Raw genomic sequence first — 23,225 nt, forward strand, 5'->3', positions numbered from 1 at the left:
CGGAAAAGTGGAAACAGAAAAACATTTCATTTTAGAATGTGAGGCCTTCAAAGACAACAGGGAAAGTTATGCAGATATGCTGGTAGCTAGCTCTTGGGATAATCTATTTAACGAGGGGTTTGTCGAGAAGATGGGAACATTTATTGTGAAGCTTCACAAAAAAAGGGCCGAATACATCAAGCAGATGAAGAAGCAATTTGTCCCATAGGCTATCTTTAGCTTTGTAGACGTTAAAACAATTTCTTTCTTTCTTTCTATATGACGATAATATCTAAAACCATTGAAAAACGAAAATATTAACCCTTGTAATCGCTAAAAGCCCCTCCCCAGCTACCGCGCAATATATATTGAAGGCCAACTCTGCTGACGTGGCAGATTCGGAGGTTATGAGCGGGTCCCACACACGGGGAGGTCGGCCTACGTTGTATCCTTTTTCAGTAGTACTCGCTTTTTCCATTGGCCGCGGCCTAAAGAGGAATAAACGGGAGGCACCGGTGATGACTGGTAGCGCCGGTGGCCTATAAAGTCATCATTTAATTTTTTTTAATTCATTCGGACGTTCATCTTAGGGGTTTTCAGCTTTTCCCGTTCACGACCTGCGTAAAAATCAATCCAAACCCCAAATGTTTGACGAAATTCATGCGATAATTTTTCCCTCTTCGAGATCTCTGGTGTGATCCTTTAAAACCATTGATCTTTATATCCTTTAAATTCGACATCGATGTGCTTTCCTCCTCAAAATCGTCTTCAAGGAGCCTTTTTTATCTGGCTTCGGCGGACTCTTTAGGGCAGTGAGAACAGGGGATCGGCATTGATGGCCACATAATTTTATACAGGGACCATGTTTTTGGCTGTTGAGCTTCGACATTTTCAGTAACTTACAAGGTTTTTTTTGGGGGGCGAGGGTTCTGCTAATTTTGAAGACTGGGTTGTTTCTGCACAGAAGCGGGAAGAAGAGGACTTTCGGTCTTTTCTTTTGTCTTTCGCATTTGAAAAATATAACCTGTAAATCGATGCTGGTCAGTTCAGGGTAGCGAGTCAAGGCAAGTTTTGAATAGAGAAACCCTTACTCTACTGCTGTGGTCTAGGATCTGATCGTTTACTGGGAGCAATATTTTCGCCGCGGGGGTATCAAGCGTACGTGGAGTGTACAGCGCGCCGTTAGTTTGCAGGTACTGTAGAACTCTTTTTATTTCCTGTCCCTGTTTAGCTTATTGTTTCTTATGTCTGGGGAGGTTCCTAATTTTAGTTTTCTCTACCGCATTTTGTGGCGAGGTTAGAACTTTGCTCTTTAAATGCAGTTGTAACGGCTTAAAGTAAGTGTTCAGAGAGTTAAGGTGGATACCCACAAGTTGTTCCATTAATCTGAAAATAAGTACTAGTCTTTTTGGGCTCTCGTTTTCGATTTGTGGTCATTGAGGTACAGATCGGCCATTCGGAGTTTTTGCGATAGTAGTTATTATTATTTTTATTTGCTTCCTCTTATCTTCACACCTTTCTCAATCTGCAAGTGTTTTTATCAGTGTCTCTGGTGCAATCATTTGGTTAAAAAGTTGTGAGTTGGGCTTATCTATTATATCAAAGTCAATGTGGACTTGCACCTGACCCCAAAATCGAATCTCGTTGGTTCAAATCCTACATAGCGTGATTCTGTTCCTATTGTATCCCAACCATTTTCACATGTATATCATTCCTTTTTTCTTTCGCCCAAAGCTTTATGATATTTCTGTGTGTGAGGCAATTTTCGCCTCATATACTAGGTTTCATCTACAGTGCAGCAAGAAAATGAGTGGCGCCATGTCATGATTTCATCGTTATTTATCTTATACTAAAGTTTTGGCCTCTTTTATCGCCCACTCCGACTGTATGTCTATTAGATCATGCACAACTCGGTCATTTTTTTTATCATTTCGCAATATTACATTGTGCCTGTCGTTAGTGATGTTCATAGTGATTTGGGCGGATCCATTGCTTGGAATTTTGCCGGATAATATTTAGAGAAAGTTTGAATAATATTGCGGCATAGCAATTTCCTGGATTCTAATATTATTGAGAATGGCCAACAATATTGTGTCTTTTCCCCGACCTCACAAGTCAAAATCGAGATGAGTTTTATAAATACTTCATCACAATAGTCGTTGGATTATTACTATGGGTCATGTGTTGCTGCATGCTGGTAATAATGTAGTGGTCTAGGCAGTTGGAGGGGGGGGGGAAGATCAAAATAATTTTATATGACAGTATATGGGATCTGTTATTTGAAATACCGGAGTTTAGCTTTAAATTTTAGGTTATCAACAAATTAACTACAAATCAGGCATTTTGAACTTCAAAAATAGGATTTGTACCAATGTGGTAGATCACCATTTGATACCTCAGAAATTTGTCTGAACATAGGCATCTGTGGGAATCCCACCCTTTTTACAATAGTCCCATTTACTGCTATAGGATGTCATACTTAAGCAGGCACAACTTTATTAATTTTGTAATCTATTTTTGGTGACTTTATTGTATTATTTGATGGATGCAAGCATGTACTAGTGAGTGGTTACATGAGTTAACTCTTGAGTATTCTGAGCAGGTACGTCAATGACAAAAGAGCAATGCTGAAAGTACATATTTGAGAAATGTCATGAAAAGCAAATGTTTGAGTGCAAATCAAACATGTATCTCCCATTTCGTCATGATGGCACTGTTAAAGAGGTTGTCTACTCTTCCTTGACTCCTATTATTACTCACTTGAAGATTAGAAACAATCCAATCAAATCTGATATTGCAATACAATGCATTTCTACGTTTTTCTGTTGGAATTTGTATTTCAAACATAACTTACACAAAGTTATTTCTATATTCTTCTTAATGAATGTGTCTAAAGTACAAGAATGTCATGTTTAGAGCTCGGGGTTTCCAATTTGCTGAAGAAGTTTTCATAACTTTATGCTATAGTAGTGCATGTGTTTCATTGTGCTTTCTGTGAATCCATACGAGGATGAGCCAACCACTTTTGTGAGATTCAAACCTTTGCAAGGGCTAAAGATAATCCCCGGTCCAAACTTTTGCGAAACTTGTTAACCTCTTGTGGTTTGCATTTCAATAATTCATCATTCATCTTGAAAACTTTTTTTTTAAATCTTTTTGTTGTTGTTGTTGTCAGCTACACCCTACAAAGGATTTGATTATTTAAGCATAAATATTCCTTTGTTTAAGAAGAAATATTTTTGAATTACACTAATGAGATTACAAGGCTTTCACTATACTTGTGTGCCAATATAATTCAAAACTCTCTGTCAACTGGGCATATTTTCAAATCCCTATCTTCCTTGAGGCTTGAACAAAAGATCCTACAATTTATTCGTATTTTTTCTACACCTTATTAAACATAGAAAATTAAGATGAGGGCAACTAGTTGCCAAAATGCATGGTTTGTAGCCAAAGAAGATGTGCACTTTTCAAGAGTATTGGGGTTCACTACATGTTGACTCAATTTTGACTATTGCTAGGTTCTTGAATATGGCCGTCACCCTTCATCTTTGAATGCATGACATAATATTGAATGCAGAATGTAAAATTCCAACCAAATAAATATGGGTATTTTGAAATCCATTGAAACACACTTCGGACTATTACAACCAAGCGAACATGCAATGTCATGGATTCCATTCCAATTCATATATAAGCAAATCACTAGTCTATTAATATAATTATAAACATAGATTCATAACAAAGATGGAAAAATTGTCTTTGAACAGGTTGGTCCAAGGAAACTCATTGTTCTTGAGAATTTTTCCACCAATTGTAGGCAATCGTTTGTGGATGCCACCTCCAAATCAGTCATCGAGGCCAATAGGGTGAAAGAAACAGGGTAAGGTCACTTAGGTCACTCACCCAAACTAATTGCTCTTAGGACCAGCTAAAGTGTTAAACATAGAACTCTCTAGAAAACCTTCAATTCCATCCCTACATAACATTGTGATTATACCCTTTCTTTGCTAAACATTTCCTTAGGCACATCAGAAGGCCTTTCATTTCTTTGCTCAGTAGTCTCCCAAGAAACCCTTCTACCTCTCTGGTATTTTCTGTTTGTGCAAAAGGAGTCTAATTTGTTGTTTGCCTTGAAGAAAAACACAATATAGTTCAATCCTAGCTCTTGAGCACTCAAGGAGAAATAATCCTTGAAATAATCTACAATGGATTGGGAATGGTTTCCTATCAACCCAGCCTCTATTCTCCATTGCAACCTTCCATCTCTCTCATTTATTTGGTTCATAGGTTTTTCTTCCATAGCTCTACCTGGTCATTTACAGGTTCAAATTCCAGTCCCCAACATAGCATGGGAAAACATGAGTGAATGCAATCAAATGGATGAATAGAATATATTGAATTGAATGATATAAGTCGATAGGATTGGTCAATTCGAATTGCATGGGAAAGGAGATAGTTTAAGTATTAACAAGGCTTGAAGCCATATGGGGATGGAGTTTGACAATCCTCCAGACTTGTACTCAACCCTTTGCTCATATCATTAAGGAAGGTTGACTTCTACTTGCATTCAATGATTGGTGGTTGGGATATTTTATATTGCACACGGTGAAAAGATGAAGGCTAGGAAACTTAGGCAACTTAAGAAACTTAGGATTATTTGTCATTCCCTTGGACTCCTTTTCCTCTTCCCCTCTAGTGGGCACTGGACAATGGGACATATAACCCCTCTTGTTCTCTTTATTAGGCAGCCTTGGACCTTTTGTATTTAACAATTTGAAATAATATTTACATACTTGGAATACCATAGCCTATATTATTGTATATTGAAAACATATTTATAAAAAATTCACTAGTTGGGCTTGACATTGCGGTCGGCACTAGGAATTCATTCTAGCATATCTATGCACGAGGTCAATTTTACACTTTGACTCTTGTCACTATAACCACTTATTTACAACTTCAGTCCAAGACATCAAAGGGTCAATCTAGATATTAAAGGTTGCATTCATAAACTATGATCCTAGTAGTTGTTGCCCTTAAGCGACACAAACTTGTCATTGTGGCACATTGTTTCTAGTTCACCTTGTTAGTTCTTGTTGACAATTATTTTATGCACTAGACTTAGTATGTTTCAATGTTGCACTAATCATTATCGGGATAATTTTGGCGCGGGGAAAAAATCGAAAAAAATCATAAAAATCGGGAAAAAATCGGTGATAATCGGGTAGAATTCGTAACATACAAAAATATTCATTTTTTTTAATATCTAAACCATCTACAACATAAAATAAATACACTAACACATAAATATGATAAAAGAACTAATATATAAGATGTTTAATATCATTTCTAGTGCTACATCACACATAACAATGAATCATGTCCTGAATAGTAAGTCTTGACTCCCGAGTCCCAACTCAGCCTCAAAATATCAACAAAAAATATAATAATGTATCTCATATCATGAGTCATAATGTCATATACAATAAAATGAACCAAATAACTAAAGTCTAATACTACTGATTTCCTTTGCCCCTCTAGATGTAGATGTCGGTGGAGTTGGCAGTAGACTCTGCTGTGCTCTAGAAGCTGAAGAACTAGGAGCTAGAGGAGGTAGACCACGTCCTCTACTGGTGACAGGGGTAGCTTGGGTCACCTCCTCCTCCTCATAAAAAAATAATATATATATATATATATATTTTTTTTTTTTTCCCACTATTTTTTGGATAAAAATTGCGATTTTTTTCGAAAAAATTGGCTATAAAAAAAACCACGATTTTATCTTTGTTTTGAAAAAATCGCGATAAAATGATATTATTGCGATTATTTGGCGATTAGTGCAACACTAGTATGTTTAAACCGGTGTCCCTTCAATAGAAGTATAGGTTCATAGAGAGGGAAAATTGTGTCATCCTTTGAATTAATGTGAGTGGTTTTATTTGTTGTTTATTGATAAGGAATAAGGAGTTGATTTTGATTTTGTGTGCGTTTTTGGGTTTCGAGTGAACTATAGAATGGGAAAAAAAGAGGATACATTCATCATATAAAGGAAAACTTAACTGCAAAGTATCAACCATAATTTTTCAATGTGTCACATGGTTTCTTGTTCAACTCATTGTTTCTTGTTGACAACAATGCTATCAAAATCATACTGGTGGACCCCCCCGAACCGGGTATCGGTCTGGATTGGATTGGAATTGGAAAAAGCTGAACCAAAAATCTGATTGACCGAAAAATACATAAAATATTCAAATTTTAAATTCACACACACACACATGTACATCCATCTAAATCCAAACCATTTGCATTTGGAGGGTCCTTGGTTGCATTGTACAAAACCTACCAATTCAGTGAAAAAACGCTGGTTCGGTGCCATTGATTGAACTGGTTTAAGCCCCAAAACGGTCGGACTGGTTGGTTTCACCTGTTTTAGTTTGGTTCTCATAACATTGGTTGACAATTACTTCGTGCACTAGACTTACATTTAAAATCATGTTCCTTAGATACGAGAATAAGTTCGTAGAAAGGGAAAAACATGCCATCCTTTGACTTAACAGAGCAATTTTGTTTGTTGTTCCTTGATAAAGAATAAGGAATTCTTTTTGATTTTGTGTGCTTTTTTGGGATTTGAGTGAATTATTGAATGGGAAATAAATGAGAGTAAAGGAAAACTTAATTGCATAGTATCAACCAACTAGTATCACATTTTTTAAAGTAAAGGCATCCTGGACAACATTGAAACCCCCTCTTTTATAGTTTTCATATTTTTGAGGGGTGTCTAGAGGGTTTCTATTTGAAGTTATGCCCACTTGTCTCTTTGTTATATGCTTCAGCTTTGATGTTTTTGTTGGGCTCATTGGTAGAATATTGTGAACTTAGAAGAGAAGGTTTGCTACATGATACCCCCTCATATGACATGGCTTAATTATTGTATCAAGGTTGCATGGGTCAACAGATTTTTACATATTTTTAATACTTTTTATCCATATAGAAATACTGTAACATTGCGTGCATTTGTTTTTTGTTGTTTGCTAACATGTTCATTACTTGCGGGCATAGTTTTAAAAGCTGGAACCAGGAATTAACTCAGTCCACCTATCAAACTGATTATTGAACCGGAATCGAAAAAATTGGATTGGTCAGGTCTCAATGAATCGGTCTTTAAAAAATACATGAAATAATTAAGTTTTGATGAAAAAAATATTTTAAAGATTTAAAACCATAATTCCAAACCAGTGGAGACAATATTTGCTTTGCTCATCTATATACCTTGTAAGGGTGAATATATCAAAATGGCACCTAGTGCAATGAATATCAGCAACAAATTACATAATCAGTGAGGCTCTCACTGACCTCTAGAGTTAAAAAACAATGCTACAAGTTATTGGGCCATTGGCCTACTACAAGTTTACATAATAGTGATCAACATGATCACTCCCCATCAAACTCATCACCACTATTAGACATGGCACCGCCAGCAGTAGTTGCATAAACATCATCTGGCTCAGAGTTTGAGAACTCCTTAGACTTCTTTGCAACTTCAATATTAGTAATAACAGCAGCAACAAAACTAGACCTGATAGAAGCATGTGCTGGTTGAGCTGCACGACTAGATTTTGGAGGGGAACAACCCCTAGTTTCCACAAAAAAACAATCACAGCCAGCTAAAACCGCCATTCTGTCAGGCCGTGGCTGTACACGTGTGGCTGTTTAATGAACCGGTTGGGTTATGATGGGACCAGCTGGTGCATACCGTTTTATGCTGGTTTGGTACCAAATCAGGGTCTCCCCTGCCCCAAACTGGGGTCATTGGTCGGGTCAACCTCCAAGCCTAATTAACTGGCTGGTTTGACCGGGTAATGGTTCAACCTGGTTGGGTTATAAAACCATGCTTGTGGGACTAGCTTATGGTCTAAGTAATCGTGGCCCGGGGGCATCTAAGATGTCAAAATCAATCAGGGATCGCATGTGGCAGGGATCTTGGGTGTTCACTCTCGGTTATATTGGAGTTTTGAACATGGGTTGCCATATAGAATGAGGCCCTTCGAAACCATTGTGCTAGCAGGATTCAGAACATTATGTGCATATGTTAAACCTCATCATTACCTTAAATTTTTAAACTCAAGTAGATTTTACCTTATCTTTTTGATGTAGATTTTACCCATTGATTCCATCAACCATTGGCAAATCTCTCTTAAGTGCATTCTTGCAAAATGGATTATGTTTTTCTCATATATTAGGTTGATGACGAAGTATGGTCTTGAATTTTAGAATCCAAGCCCTTGCATGGACTTTCCCTTCATCATTCTAAGTTGGAATTTTAAATTTTTTTGAGTTAAAGCTTGTAGAGGACCTTATGTTGTAGGTCTCCCTGTTTGCGTGACCACATGCCCTCTTTAAGGTCCCAAAATTACTTGAAGGATGCTTCCCTTTAAACTCTTATGATATAAGTTTATAGGTCGTCCATACATCAATTATTGTATACTCTAGCAACTCTGTTTTAGGCTTTGTTTTGATACCTTTGTCTTTAGCACATGGATATATTTGCTTCTCCTTAAGTTCACAATCCTATTAGGTGTGTTGAAATGCCCATAGTTTTGTTTGATATCCACTAATACTAGCATTTTGGCTGTGCCCTCAAGGCATGCCACTATTTTGTGCATTATTAGTGAGGCTATTAACATGAGAAATAAACCTTGCAGTTCTTGAGGGCCTTCGAATAGTCATGCAAGACTCATTTGGTCTTGAACCCCAATTAGACTAGAAATGGAGACCTCATGATGAACTTCGCCTTAAAATAATCTGTTTAAACCTATATACATATACATATATATATATAATCAGTATGTATGTATGTATGTATATGTTATGTTACATGTATATGTATGTATGTATGTATGTATATGTGTGTCTTTCTGTGTGTTTGATTTTTTTTTGCAAGGAAAACATTGTAGATCTTCACTTCTTCCTCAAAATAGTACCTCAACTGTCAACCATAATAGTACCTGGTAACACCAAGGGAGTTCACTAGATGTAAATTTTCAATTTTGCCTTGAAATAGTTTGTTTGAACTAATTGAGCCAACCCACTATGCATAATGTGCATGTGTGTGTGTGAGATTAAATTCATTTAAATTCGGAGTAAATTTGAATTTAAAATTATATGTCTTTTGAACTTAATGTTGAATTTTATCAGATCATTTTGCACTCATGATTTTTTTTTCAAACTTCATGGTTGTTGAACATGAACAGGAGCTGGGCTATATAAGTTAGTCTACAATGGATACATAGAAAGCGATATATTGGGGTAATATAAAATTAAATTCTAAGGTTAACAAGGTAAAATGTTGGAAGCCCATAAAGCTATTGAGTGTTTCCTACAAAATAATAGCCACGAGAAAATGGTTCTCATTAGAGGAACATACGTCATGGAAAACATCATAGTTGTCTAAGAATGAATACGTTGGGCTTGTCGTGTTTCTTTTAACTAGTTTTCAAAATTTTCTTTGATGTCATTGCTTGCCTGACCACTTAATGGAGGAAAATATGAGGCAGTAGCACTGTTTTGCTCTATTTTCCAAGGCCTACACCTTAGTCTCCTCCCTGTATACTATGGAAATTGAAGCTCTCAAGTACTTTCTCCAATGGAAGGCCATTAATGCAAATATGGAAAGTCATCCATAAAGCTAGCCATCCTAAGTGCTAATCCTGATTACACTGAAAAGATTCGAGCCAACTGACCTTATTTCCAGAATTCTCAAGGAAAAACACATCAACAGCAATTTCAGAACCTGCCATAAAGCTAACCATCCTAAGTGATAAAATTTCCAGAATTCTTAGGAAAAAACACATCAACACCAATTTCAGAACATTCATAAAGCTAACCAGTTTAAGTTTATAAAATTTCCAGAATTCTTAGGAAAAAGCACGTAAACACCAATTTGAGTACTGGCCAAACAACTAGAAAACATCTTTAAAAATTAAACCTATTAAAGACTCCTGCCAATCCTTCCAAACTCAAGGCATTTAGGAATTGCCTTGTTCATGTGCCTTTCTGTACAAAGGCCAAATAAGCTGGTCCATTCGTGTTACTCTTAGAGAACATATTGTTCACATTAATCACACTAAAACTGAGTATGCGGGTTTCAGCGAACATTTGGATAAGACTAAATTCTCTATTAGTTTTGACAAAATAAGAGTCTTTGCTCAAACCCAACAGTAGATTAGTTAGAGAATCATTAGAAATGTAAATGAGACCTATTAATGTTAATGGAAGATGGTTTTAAACTCATGGTTCTTTTTATTTTAATTTTATATTTTAAATTTCTTAAACCGGAATGAGAATTTCTGGATAATTGGTAACTTTGAAAGATCGGATGGTACTATCACACCAGATACAACTATTTTGTAAATGCCACAAACGGGTCAGTTACAACATGTCTCCGGAGACTTAACCCACATAGCGGGGGTAACCAATTGTTCACTAAACCACTTGAGCTAAGATCCTTTGACTTTAAACTTGTGGTTATTTGAAATCTGTAATCAACAGAGTTTTTTTAAGACATAAAAATGAAATAATGTCATCAACAATAATAATACATATTCACATTATAGCCATGTATATTATTATTATTACTAACAGAAATAATACATATGATGTTAAAATCAAACATTTAACGTTAACTATATTCTATTATTGATATCATAATATTTTTGACACTAGCCTGCCTTTTAAGTTTTAACTTGTATATGGTAACGTTTAATATTTTAAACAAATAATTAAAATATAAGATGTAGCAACAATCTTCGTTAAAGACAGGGACCACTTGCTGCAATCTTCATTTTTATGACATTATTATTGTTGATGACATTATTTTGTTGTTATGACTTGAACAAAGTCTATTCAAAGAACCATGAGTTTAAACCATCTTCCATTAACATTAAAAGGTCTCATTTATATTTCTAATGATTCTGTAACTAATCTAAGTATGTACTGTTAGGTTTTAGCAAGGACTCTTTTTTTCTTTTCAAAACTAATAGAAAATTTAGTATTCTCCAAATGTTTGCCGAAGCCCACTAATTTTGTTTATTGTGACATTTTTAGTCTTATCCAGATTCCAAATGTTTGCGGAAGCTGATTCATTTTTGACATAACAACATGAACAATATCGACAATAATAATAGACTTTTAATATTAAAAACACCATATAATAAGGATGTTACTGGATCCCCTTTTGAAGAATTTGAAATTTGCATTTCTGGGGATTCAGATCCGTTTTGGACCTGCCTAATCTGTTTTTTCATAGCAGCTTGCATTTTAGAGACATGCATGTATATTTTATATGACGTTTACTTGTATCTAGATTCTCACTTTTCAAAACCAGATGGATTCATATTCATTTACATCCAACTTATAATAATAGTATCCAAAAGCAATCATAATATTTACAACTAAAACATTAATATCAATCATTAACATTAAATATTATCTATATAATAATAATTTCGAATACTTAGCTTACCAAATATCTACAATATACATAAGCCAGCCTTTATATTTCAACAAATAACTAAAACATAATCACATACATAAGCCATTGGTTATTTTATTTTTTCCTAGATCTTTCATGGTGGGTGATGCAACTCACTTGAAATGTTAGGCACTGTGTTAAAATAACTACTCTTAGAGTCAAGTGTAGGAGAGATACTGGGAACTTAATGTTTCCTTGTGATAGAAGACGACATTGAATCTTTCAAAAATTCTTTGGATTTCTTGGATATATTTTGTACAACCTCAAGCCTATAGGCAATGCCTTGAAATGCTTCTGTTATGGTTGGAGAATTTGGGTTAGTTGTGGATCCACCTTTAGCAAATTTAAAGTTTTTGAGCATCACTTTTGCCTTCCAGGCCCCATCGAAAGAGTTATGACAGTTGGTAAGTTAGAGGCTTAAGTAGAAGGTGGTGAAATGGGCTATAAAGCCATTTCATATGGCAAAAGATATCAAATTTATATGAAGGTGTTGGCTGATATGCATGTTTATTACTTATCATGCTTGGTCCCCTCAACCACAAGATGTGAAAGATTGAAGAAGCTTGGGATCCTTGTTGTTGGATAATTTTGAAGGGAAGAGAGGATTCCAAAGAGCAAATTGGATCTCCCATTGCATGCTTATAAATAAGGGAGTATTTTGAATTATTGATGTTTGTACCTTGGGTATTGTTCTCTATGTTAAATGGATTATACAATCTTTAGAATGATTTTAAGTATGGAACATTATTCTTAGGAACTACATCAGTTGTAGGACCTTTTATAGCAAAAGTGGGTAGAGTGGATTTAGCATGTAGGATTTGCCCATCACCCTAATTGATGGAAAACATAAGCTCTTTTGTTTTCTTTGGTATTTGGGAGGCATGGGATGCTCTACAACCATTCCTGGAAAGGCAAACACACTAGGATTGACTTGTTGGTTAATGAGTATCCTCTATGATGGTTGTTGATTAGATTATCAACTTAATGGGTGATTCTGGGCACATAATCCATCTTTTTAGCATCTAGGCTCTTCAAAATTGAAATCCATTTTTATGTTTTTTTTTGGTGTCATCTTAGAGAGATTGGGTGCCTTGGTGTCCCACTAAAAGGGATTCTTGGGCTTAAGTATTTAGACATATGTATTTTGGACAATATAAAAGGTCTTATCATGGTTTCACTCCATGTTTGAGGGTTTGATGGTGAGATTTTCTAGGACTTCTTGTTCCAAAGTTTCTACTACTATGCAAATTGACTTTCAGAACGTTCTTTTTGTGTTCAATGGTGGTAATTGTGGCACTGGCCATATCTCATATTGAAAATCATCTCATAGTGAGTGTAGTGTATGTAGTCATTTCATTGTGCAGTTAGTGATCTCATCTCAACCTTTTGATGTTTGTGCTTAGCTTTTGGCTTAAATTATCAATGTGTATGAGTCTCAATTTAGTTGTGAGATTGTCTATTGCAAAGAGGGTAAGGCACCCCCTGTGGTTTGGATTCGAATGATGGATTAAATGTTAAAGTTCATGAACAATCACTGTCATTTGAATCTTGTAATGGCGGTAGGCTAGAACTCGTTTGATCAACATGATTGATTTGTGTAGTGATTGTAGACTAAGATTTGTTTGATCCAAGTCTATTGGGAGTTAGAACAGGAGCGGAAGTGCAATTTTCAAAAATCCCTATATGGTGAAGCATTTAAGAGGGTTTTATCATATAATGCATATTTTAATGTATTTTCATACATATATATTCCAAAGAAGCATGTAGAATGTTGAATCAATTGCATAAAACATGAAAACATAGATTTAACTATTGGATTAATGATGATCCTTAAAGCACCAACCCTGTAGTACACATATATCTAGTAGTTATAAGATTTTCATGAAATGATCAATCATCATTCATGGAACTTGACCAACAACTACATGGATCCCATGGAAAGTTGGACATTGTGAAGCCGAAGGCAAAACTCCTACATTTGGAAATATACTAGTGGATGGGGGTTGCATGTTAGCTCCATGAATATGGTCATCATCATGATCACCCAAAAGTTTAGCTTCCAAGTGCATTAAAATTATGACTCCATCCACCAAATTAGTCTCCTTTGGATTGTTGGCCTAAATCCCTTTTGTTTAATCATTCTTTGCCGCATCTTAATAATGGGACAATAACCTCAAGTTGTCGTGCACATAAACCTAGTTTTTTGCCCAATTTGCATCCAAGTTGTTTCTCTTCATAATATGGATGAAATTGTAGGTGCTCCAAGTTGCAACACCTCTTTGCAGAAGTGTTAACAACTTGTTAAATCACCCTCATTGCCAATTTATGCAGATGTGTGGTAGAGGAGCCATACATGTCCCACCATGTGATATGATTCAACCTATCTTGATCTTTAGTTGCATATAGTTGCCAGATACTCCAGATTCATTGATTTACTTGCTCAATTGGATTTTCATGTGAGCACACTCCTCATCATGAACCAACTTGTCTAATGCAAGCACATACCCATTTACACCTTTGGATCTTTATGTTGTTTTGTCCCCTAGGTGTTGGTTGGGCCAACCAAGATGAAGAATAGTTTTTGGTTGTAAGGACATATGCTAGGGCATGGAGTGGAACATTTAGATTATTCCACCCTTTGACCACATGTTTATGGATTTGATCATACAAGATACATCTCTCGTCTCAACAATGTCCTTGATTTGTTCTAGCATGTTGTCCATCTATTGATACATATCTCCAGTCACCGACTAATATATATCTACAAATTGAATCATACTATAACGCCCCTGGTTATCTATAGAACATACCTAACCTATTTCCAAAATTGACCATCAAGCACTGTATCCTCTGCCTCCTAAAATTTATATTTATTAGATGTAGATACAACTTTTTTTTTAAACCTTGCCATGAACACTTGAGACCATACTAGCCAATGCCTTTTTTACCTTCAAAAAGGTGTCTGAAGGTGACGAAATAGCTAGCAAATCTGGTCTTTGCATTCTCTAATAGCTCCAACTTAGAAGGATTGTGGAAAATGTTGTGGACGGTGCTATGTTTGGTAATAAATGTTATTATTTTCTTCCCTCTCTTGTACAATGCGTTAAATCCAAATATAATCACGGTCCTTAATCTAGCATGCATCAAAACGTTCAATGTATGAAGCAAACAACTGGATTAAAATTTGTTAGGGTACATATTCTCAATGTTTGCTTCTGTTGCCTTACAATTAGAAGCATTATTAGTGAGTACTTGAATGACATTATGATCTAATATCTTCAATGGTTTTAATTAAGGGTTCTACAATATTAATACCAATCTTGTAACTATCTAACTAGTCATGGTTGAAAGGTAGGCCACACCACTAGCAAATACACCAAGAATATTTATCAATGGCCTGCCTTTAAGATTTGTGCAAGCATTAGTTACAATGGATACCTCATAGTCGTTCCAGTGATTTGTAAATTGTCTTGGCGCAAAAGAGGTTAAATGTGTGAACCAAACAACCTAATCAAAATTTGTTGGGGTGCATATTCTCAATGATTGCTCTTGTTGGCATACAATTATCAACATTATTAGTGATGACTTGAAGGACATATGTACAACCCAATCCCTTGGATGTTTTTAATTAAGGGTTCTACAATATTAATACCAATCTTATGATGATCTAAGTAGTCATGGTTGAAAGGAAGATTACACCATTGGCAAAAAGACCAAGAATTTTTATCAGTAGCTGGGCATTAAAATTTGTCCAACCATAAGATATAAGGGATACCCCATATTCATTTTAGTCATTTGTAAATTGTCTAGAGCAATATGGATTCTAGCTCTTTCCTTGTCGAGTGCTATGGTTCTAGCTTTATCATACCTAGGGCTCTTGTATTAGTTAGAGGCACCAATGATGGCTTGTACCATTTCATGCTGATACAGTGAGTGAAGAACATTGAATGGTACATAACATGCACAAAGAAACATGATTTTTTTGCATTCACATCCCACCCGTACAACCTTGGTCAAGGAAATTTGATAACATTTTTATGCTTTGTATGGATAGGCAATAATTGGTTAGCATGGGTGGATGGGGATTGACCATTGAACATTCCTTGGGAGCATGGTGTTTGACTCTCATATTCAACCCTTCATTTTTTGGATTTATTTTGTGCGGCCTCCTCTTTGTTCTTGTATTTGTTTCTATTTTTGATTGGAACATGCTCATGAATGTCTCCTATAGCCTTACCTTCATGCCCATGGCGTAATCCCATAGAGATCTCTTTCTTATACAAGTATATGAACTTGTGTAAGTTGTATGACAATTGGAGCATATAAATGTTGGGGTTTCACCTCCTTTCCCTCCCCCAAGATTTGTAACATACTTCCACAAGGGTGGTGAGATATCTTTGGGTTTTTGTCCATCATGGCTGTCATTTTTGTTATCATCATCCCTTCCATTGCTTACTTGTCTCCATGGTATGTGCAACCTACTTCTAGTTCTTCATCATCATCATTGGTATTTTGACGTCCCAACACCACCATCATAATAAAAAATGGAACCAAAAGGTTATACCACATTGACATGCTCATCATACTAATTAACTTTTGAGAATAACTTGTTGGTTGTGCTAGAATGATGGAGAAAGAGAAATGAGAAAGAGTAAAAGAGAACATTCAAGCATTTCACATACTAAATATACTAGTTTACCGAACATGGAAAGAAATTTAAAACAATCAAGAGTGGGCATTATAGCATACCTCTTCAACTCTCCAATGGTGGTTGAATGCAACTGCAGCAACCTTCAATCTCCCTTCCAAGATCTCACAAATGGTAGCCTTCAATCTTCCTTCAAATCTCTCACAAATATGCTCCTTTGCAAGCAACAAACAACACATTCAAAACCTTAGCAAAGATGAGTAAAATGAGAAATTAAATGGGATCAAATGGAGTGAATGTATATTTTAGTCCACCAAGGAATTGTAGCCATGCCTAAATCGACCTTTCAGAATCATGTCTTGGTTCCCACAAGCCAAAAAAGTAGCCAATTTAGCCCTTTCACATGTGAGCGTATTTAGCTCCAGAGAGTGTCCTGGGAGCGTTCAGGGAGTGACATTCCTTCGGTGCTCCCTAAACACTCATTGGATAGGTAGGGAGTGATTTTTTTACAAGGAAACATGATCCAAAAAAGCATTCCTAGAAGGGAGTGTTCAAGAAGCACACTTTCTAGGGTGCTTTTCGAATGCTCCATTTGCGAGCATAGGTTTGATCACTATGAGGTGTGAGATTTTTTTAGCATTTATTTTTGCCATTGATGACACATCACATGGTGGCCCAATCAACTACATATCATAGTTGATGGCCCTTCTTCAAGGCCATTTGTTAGTCATGGTGGCTCTTTCCTCCATAGTTCTAAAAATTAGTCAGTCCGAATCAGAACTAGTCAATTGATCGATCAGATCAAGATTGAAACCTAATTGGCAATATAATCAGATCAAAGGGTCGGTTTAGTACCTATTTGGTATAAACTAGCCGGTTTTGATGCTAACCAGCTAGTTTGATACTTAACAAGTAAAAACCGGTTGGTTTTGATGTTAACTAATTGGTTAGCTTTCCCAACCCATGTGACGACTCATAGGATCCACGACGGTTTTTTGAAAGCATTTTTGGAGGAAACCAGGGGCTGCTTCCCTAACAAAACAACTTCCCTTGGCTATAAACAACCCCCCTCTTAAACCCTAAACCTAAACAAAAACCCTAAGTCAGTGCAACAATGGTGGCAATCAATGGTAATGTTAAATGCTTAAAGTAATAGATATTTACTTAAACTTTTAACATTACCATTAATTGTTTTTGGATGTTTGAGAATGGTTCCATCCTTATCGGACTTAATATGGAGAAAGTAGAATTTCATGTCCCACTCAAAATTCAGTAGTCTTAATAGTTTTCAGGATTTAAGGATTGGTAGAATTGCAACATTTTCATTGAATGCTATCACGCATGAGGGTGTGGGGTTGGCATTTAATCATTGGTTAGTCATGTTAAAGATTTTTCTACCATATTATAAGGTTGTGGAATTCAAGGAGTTTGAAGACTTTGAGCTAGATGATGTTTATGTAGCTCTTGTTGATGATCCCATTCCTAGTAGTGGTGATGAGTTTGATGGGTGATCATGTTGATCAATGGTTTGTAGTAGGCTAGTGGCTCAATAGCTTGTAGCATGGCTTTTAGACTCTAGAGGACATTTAGAGCCACATTGATTGTGTATTTTGTTGCTGATATGTATTATTCTCCTGTCATTTTGATATATTCACGCTTATATGGTATATAGCTGGAGGACGTTGTGAACACGACTTTTATCAGGAGGCTTAAACTATATGCAACTTGGCTGATCTTTTTGCTGATCTGGTATGGTCCATAGAACTTTGGTGCTAATTTATTTTTTCCTTTTTGTTTCAAGGACAATTGTTTGTATAGCTGGAGCTTGACAAATACCCATTCTCCAACATCAAATTCTCTCTCGGTTTTGTTTCGGTCAGCTTGTTGCTATATACAGTTTATTGCATTATTTAAATTTTCTTTTAGGGTTTGGACGATTTTTTGGGTTTCTTCTAGTTGGTTTTTAACAGCTGGTAGATTTGTCTAGACGGTAGCTAGATCCTTTGATTTCGGAGGTTCGTACCCATACAAAGCTTGGAATGGAGTCATTTTTCTGATGTATGATAAGTAGAATTATATCACCATTCAGCGAGATGCAACCATTGAACCCACTTATTTTGTTTTTCTGCAGCGTAACAATTTAGGTAGGCTTCCAAACATTTATTGATAACCTCCGTCTGTCCATCTGTTTGAGGGTGGTAAGCGGAACTCATATTTAGGTAGGTTCCTATATAGTTGAACAATTCCTTCTAGAAATTACCCTTAAATTTGGCATCTCTATCACTCACAATGACTTTCGGAAAACCATGTAATTTATAAATATTTTTGCAAAATATCTCAGCGATTTGTTTAGTCGAGTTTGATTTCTTCATTGCAATAAAGTGAGCATATCTGGTGAGTTTGTCGACTACTACAAAAATTTTATCCTTGCCCTTAGATACAGGTAATCCCTCAATAAAGTCCATTGATATTTCTTCCCATTTTTGATTCAGAATGTTTAAGGGGTGAAGTAATCCAGGTGTCATAATATTTTCACTTTTATTTCTTTGACATTTGTCACATTTTGCTACATATTTTTGAATATCGTGACTCATCCCCTTCCAAAAGAATGATTGACGTGCATTGTAGTAAGTTTTAAAGAATCCTACATGTCCGATTGATAGTGAATCATGTGACTCCTTGAGTATCTTGGATTTAAACTTGGAGTTTGAATTCAGATAGATTCTTCCTTTGTACCATAGAATATCGTTCTTCCATTCAAATTTTGAGTTGTCTGGAAGGTTATTGATTATCGCAGTTATTTCTGGATCCTTGGCATACTCACTTCGAATCTCATTAAGCCATTCAGGAACAACAATTGAGACTGCAAGTAATGTTGGTTCTTCGTCCTTCCTAGACAGGGCATTTGCTACTACATTGTCTTTTCCCTTTTTATGTAGCATCTCCATGTCAAAGGCAACAATTTTTTCAATCCATTTTTGTTGTTCTTCAGAAAGTGTTTTTTGTTGAAGGAGGTGCCGGAGACTGTTATGGTCTGTTCGAATGGAGAACTCACTTCCCAAAAGATATTGTCTCCACTTGGCCAGTGCGTGCATAACAATGAGCATTTCCTTGTTATATGTGGACTTAAGACGTTCTCGTTTATTGAGCTTCCTACTTTCAAAAGCTATTGGATGCCCTTCTTGCATTAATATTGCACCTATACCATACCCGGAAGCATCACACTCAATGATAAATGGTTTAGAGAAATCTGGAGTTTCCAATACTGGGGCGTTAGACATATAACTTCCTTCAATTCTTCAAAACACTTTCTTGCTTCCTCATTCTATTGAAATGAATTCTTAGGTTTGTTAGAGGTGTAGTTATATGTGCATAGTTTTTAATAAATCTTCGGTAACATCCAATCAATCCTAAGAGCCCTCTTAGCTTGGATATATAAAATAGTTTGGTCCATGCCTTTATAGCCTTGATTTTATTAGGGTCCACTTTTACTCCATGGGATATTATGTGTCCGAGATATTCTACTTCTTCCTTCCCAAAGGTGCATTTGGATTTCTTGGCGTAGAATTGATGCTCTTTCAGTGGTGTAAGAACTTTATCCAGATGTTGTAGGTGCTCCTTCCAAGTTCTAATGTAAATTAAAATATCATCAAAGAATACTAATACAAACTTCCTAAGATATGGACGGAATAACTCGTTCATAGTGGCTTGGAATGTTGCTGGTGCATTGGTTAACCCAAAGGACATTACTTTAAAATCGTAGTGACCTTCGTGTGTTTGGAACATAGTTTTTGGTATATCTTCCAACCTGATTCTGATTTGGTAATAGCTTGACCTAAAGTCCAATTTTGAGAAGTATTTTGCGCCATGTAGTTCATCCAACATTTTGTCGATAAAGGGAATTGGGAATTTGTTTGTAATCGTTATTTTGTTTAATCCTTTATAATCAATGCATAGCTTGAATGATCCATCGTTCTTCCTTACCAATACCACTAGAGCAACATGTAGAGTCTTACTTTTCGAGATGATCCCACATTTTAAAAGGTCTTGGATTAATCTCTCAATTTCACTCTTTTGGTGATGTGGATATCGATACGGCTTGATGTGATGGGGTCTGATCCTGCTTTGACTTCTATTGTATGCTCAATTTCCTTGTTAGGAGGCATTTTCATGGGCAGGTCTTGGAATACTTTTTCATGCTTCTGAATTAGGCTATTAGCTCTTGTAATTTTGGTGACTCTTCGCTGATCACTTTTGCAGATAACCAATGTTGCACGAAGCGCCCCCCCCCCCAAGGTTCCAAGCCCAGAAGTGCGTCCCGTACGGAAGCGCCTAGGAAGCTTGGCCGGAAGCAATGCTTTCGAATTTTTTGCCGCTTCCTGGAAATTCGGAAGCGTGGTACGGAAGCGCCGCTTCCAAAGCGCCGAAGTGCGCTTCGTACGGTGCTTCGGGCGTCGGAAGCGTGGCGCTTCGGAGGAGGAAGTGTACGCTTCCGGAAAAGCGTTTAGAAAATCGTTTTTTTTTAAATTTTAGGTAAGTTTGTTTGTTGGGGGTGGGTCCACCTTGGGTTAGGGTGACGAATGAAGGCAAAAAAAATATAAATATAGCAGATGCTCCCTCATGGTAATGTTAAATTCTTAAAGTAAAAGTGACATTCTCCTTTATTTTTCATTTTCATCATTTTACTTAAATTTTTAACATTACCATGAAATGACTCAGGATGTTTGAGAGTGGTTCCAACTTCATTGGACTAAATATGGAGAAAATAGAATTTCATATCCTATTCAAAATTCAGCAAACTTAACAGTTTTCAGGAATTTAGGATCAATGGGATTGTGGCATTTCATTAGATTATATCAAGTATGAAGGTATGTGATTAGCATTTAATCAAGAGCACCAAGCCCTATATGTACCCTAGTGTTGGTGGTGTTAATTGTTGAACTCCTTTGTCATGCGGCACGCCCTTAGCAAAAAATTGCCTTTCAATCAAGTCAAAATCATCGATCAAGCATGTTAAGCTTTTTCCACCATATTTTAAGTCTTGAATTAGGTAGTTTGATCAAAATTGGGCAATGTTGACTAATATCCCTAGACAATCGAGGTAGAGGCAAAGGTTAGACAAGAGGAGAAGAATCTAGATTCTAGATGGTTGATGCATCTAAATGGTTGATGCTCGAATAATTAATCATTAATGTACAATGGATGTTATATCTATCTTGATTTATGCAAAAATATGCATGTTTTCATGTCTTCTACAATTAATTTGGTATTTGGGATGTTTGTTTTGAGTATAAATGCAAAAAAATATTATATATATATATATATATATATATATATAGCAGACGCTTCCGTGGACACTTCGCTTCTTAGATTTTTGGAAAATGATGCTTCTGCGTCCCTGCTTCCAAAAAACGCTTCCGCTTCGCCCCCGCTTCGTGCAACATTGCAGATAACATTTCTAATTGGTGACATTGCACTACATATGCTGGTGCTCTTTTTCGAATCATTTTCATCATCTGGGATGATGGCACGATTTGTTGTTCTGGTGCTTGGAATTTGTATAACTTGTACCTATGCCTTTCCCATTTAAAGCTTATAAACTGCTCTTGATGGTTGTCAGAGTAAGTGCCTAGGGCTTGTGGCCATTGGATACCTAAGACCACATCTACTCCTCCTAATGGTACAATGTAGAACGAAGATTCTAAATTAAAGTCTTGAATCTGCAATTTGACCTTATGGCATTTCCCTACCATTTCAATCTTCTTACTGCTGACTACCATGACCTTCATGTTGGGCATGGGAAATGTGAAAATGCTGAGTCTCTTTGCCATGGTTGAATCTAAAAAATTGTGGGTGCTACCGGAGTCAATGAGAACCACTACGCTGTTCTTCTTTATATTTCCTTTTAATTTTAAAGTCCGGGGTTGTGATATACCTGTCATAGCCGATAATGACACTTGCAAAATACTTTCGTCATCTAATTCTGGAGAGAATTTTGGGGCATCACTGTTTGAATCATTAGTTGCTTCACAGTTATATAGGTTATTTGTCTCTTTTCCTTTAGCACACCTATTTTTAGGGTCCCAGTTTTCGCCACAACGTTTGCACTTGCCTTCTTTCATCCTTTGCCTTTCCACGTTAGATTTTTTGCCTTCACGAAGATGTGGTGGAACATATCTTGTATTATCCGTATTCACAGACTGGGGAATTCTTTGTTTCGAATCTACTTTTTCCGGTTTTGACCACAGTGTCTTTTCAAATTTCTTTTTAGCAACTTTTGCTTTTTGTCTTGCTACATTTATTGACGTAATGCCATGAAGCTCAAGTTCTACTCGTAGATGAGTTTTAAGTCCGGAGATGTATGATTGGATTAGACGAGATTCTGATAACCCAGGTAGTCGTGTTGCTAAGGTCTCCCATTCTCGAGTGTATTCATCCACATCTCCTTTTTGTCGTAACCCGATGAGTGTTGAAAATAACTCTTCTTCCTTGACGTCTTGGAATCTTTTAAAGAACACATCCTTAAATTTTCTCCAACTAATAGTGAGTGTCGTCTTCTTCCACCACATATACCAATTATATACTTCGCCTTCCATTTTCATGCAAGCGGGCCTAATTTTTTCGTCATCATTGTCAATATCGTAAATCTTGAAGTATTCTTTTGCTTTATTTAGTCACGCAACGTTGCATTTTTCGTTACCGTCAAACTTAGGTAGCTCGATTTTTGCTCTTCGTTGATACGTCGCTAATGGTGGAGCGAAAAGAGGGTATTGATTGGTGAATGAATTCCAAAGCTGCTTATTTTGAAAAGGCGCGTTACTATTTTCTATTTTTTTGGGGACGCAGTTTTTTCATGAGAATCTATTGAATTTGTTGAATTTGATGTATTGTATTCTTGATTACCTCCATCATCTTGGAATAGTTGTTCGGGTGTAATCTTCATCCTGTCACACATAACAGTCAACATTGCCATTGTTTGATTATGATTCATTTCGGATTTGATATGGTTCTGCCCGCGCTGTTGTTCTATCTGTTTTGTCATATCCTGAAGCTTCTTAATGTCGT

At 36.3% G+C, this 23,225-nt stretch overlaps 1 protein-coding gene across 3 annotated transcripts in view; it reads left to right on the forward strand.

Annotated features, from left to right (window-relative positions):
• Positions 1 to 526: 526 nt before the first annotated feature.
• The window catches only part of LOC149152890 (putative NOT transcription complex subunit VIP2), a 39,507-nt gene continuing 16,808 nt past the window's right edge, over positions 527 to 23,225 (forward strand). The window contains exons 1-2 of one of the 3 annotated variants that reach the window (XM_089445160.1): positions 527 to 1,172; positions 2,582 to 2,703. Coding sequence is in view for 2 of the 3 variants with exons in the window: in XM_089445159.1 (XP_089301285.1) it covers positions 2,644 to 2,703 (60 nt within the window). In the remaining variant the exon portion in view is untranslated. The remainder of the gene's footprint in view (positions 1,173 to 2,581; positions 2,704 to 23,225) is intronic. The other 2 variants (XM_089445159.1, XM_089445158.1) reach the window with 2 other exon arrangements.

Source organism: Pinus tabuliformis, chromosome 9 (assembly GCF_031772625.1).
Source record: "Pinus tabuliformis cultivar Carrire ecotype Pingquan chromosome 9, CPIR1, whole genome shotgun sequence".
In the NCBI taxonomy this organism is placed as follows: domain Eukaryota; kingdom Viridiplantae; phylum Streptophyta; class Pinopsida; order Pinales; family Pinaceae; genus Pinus; species Pinus tabuliformis.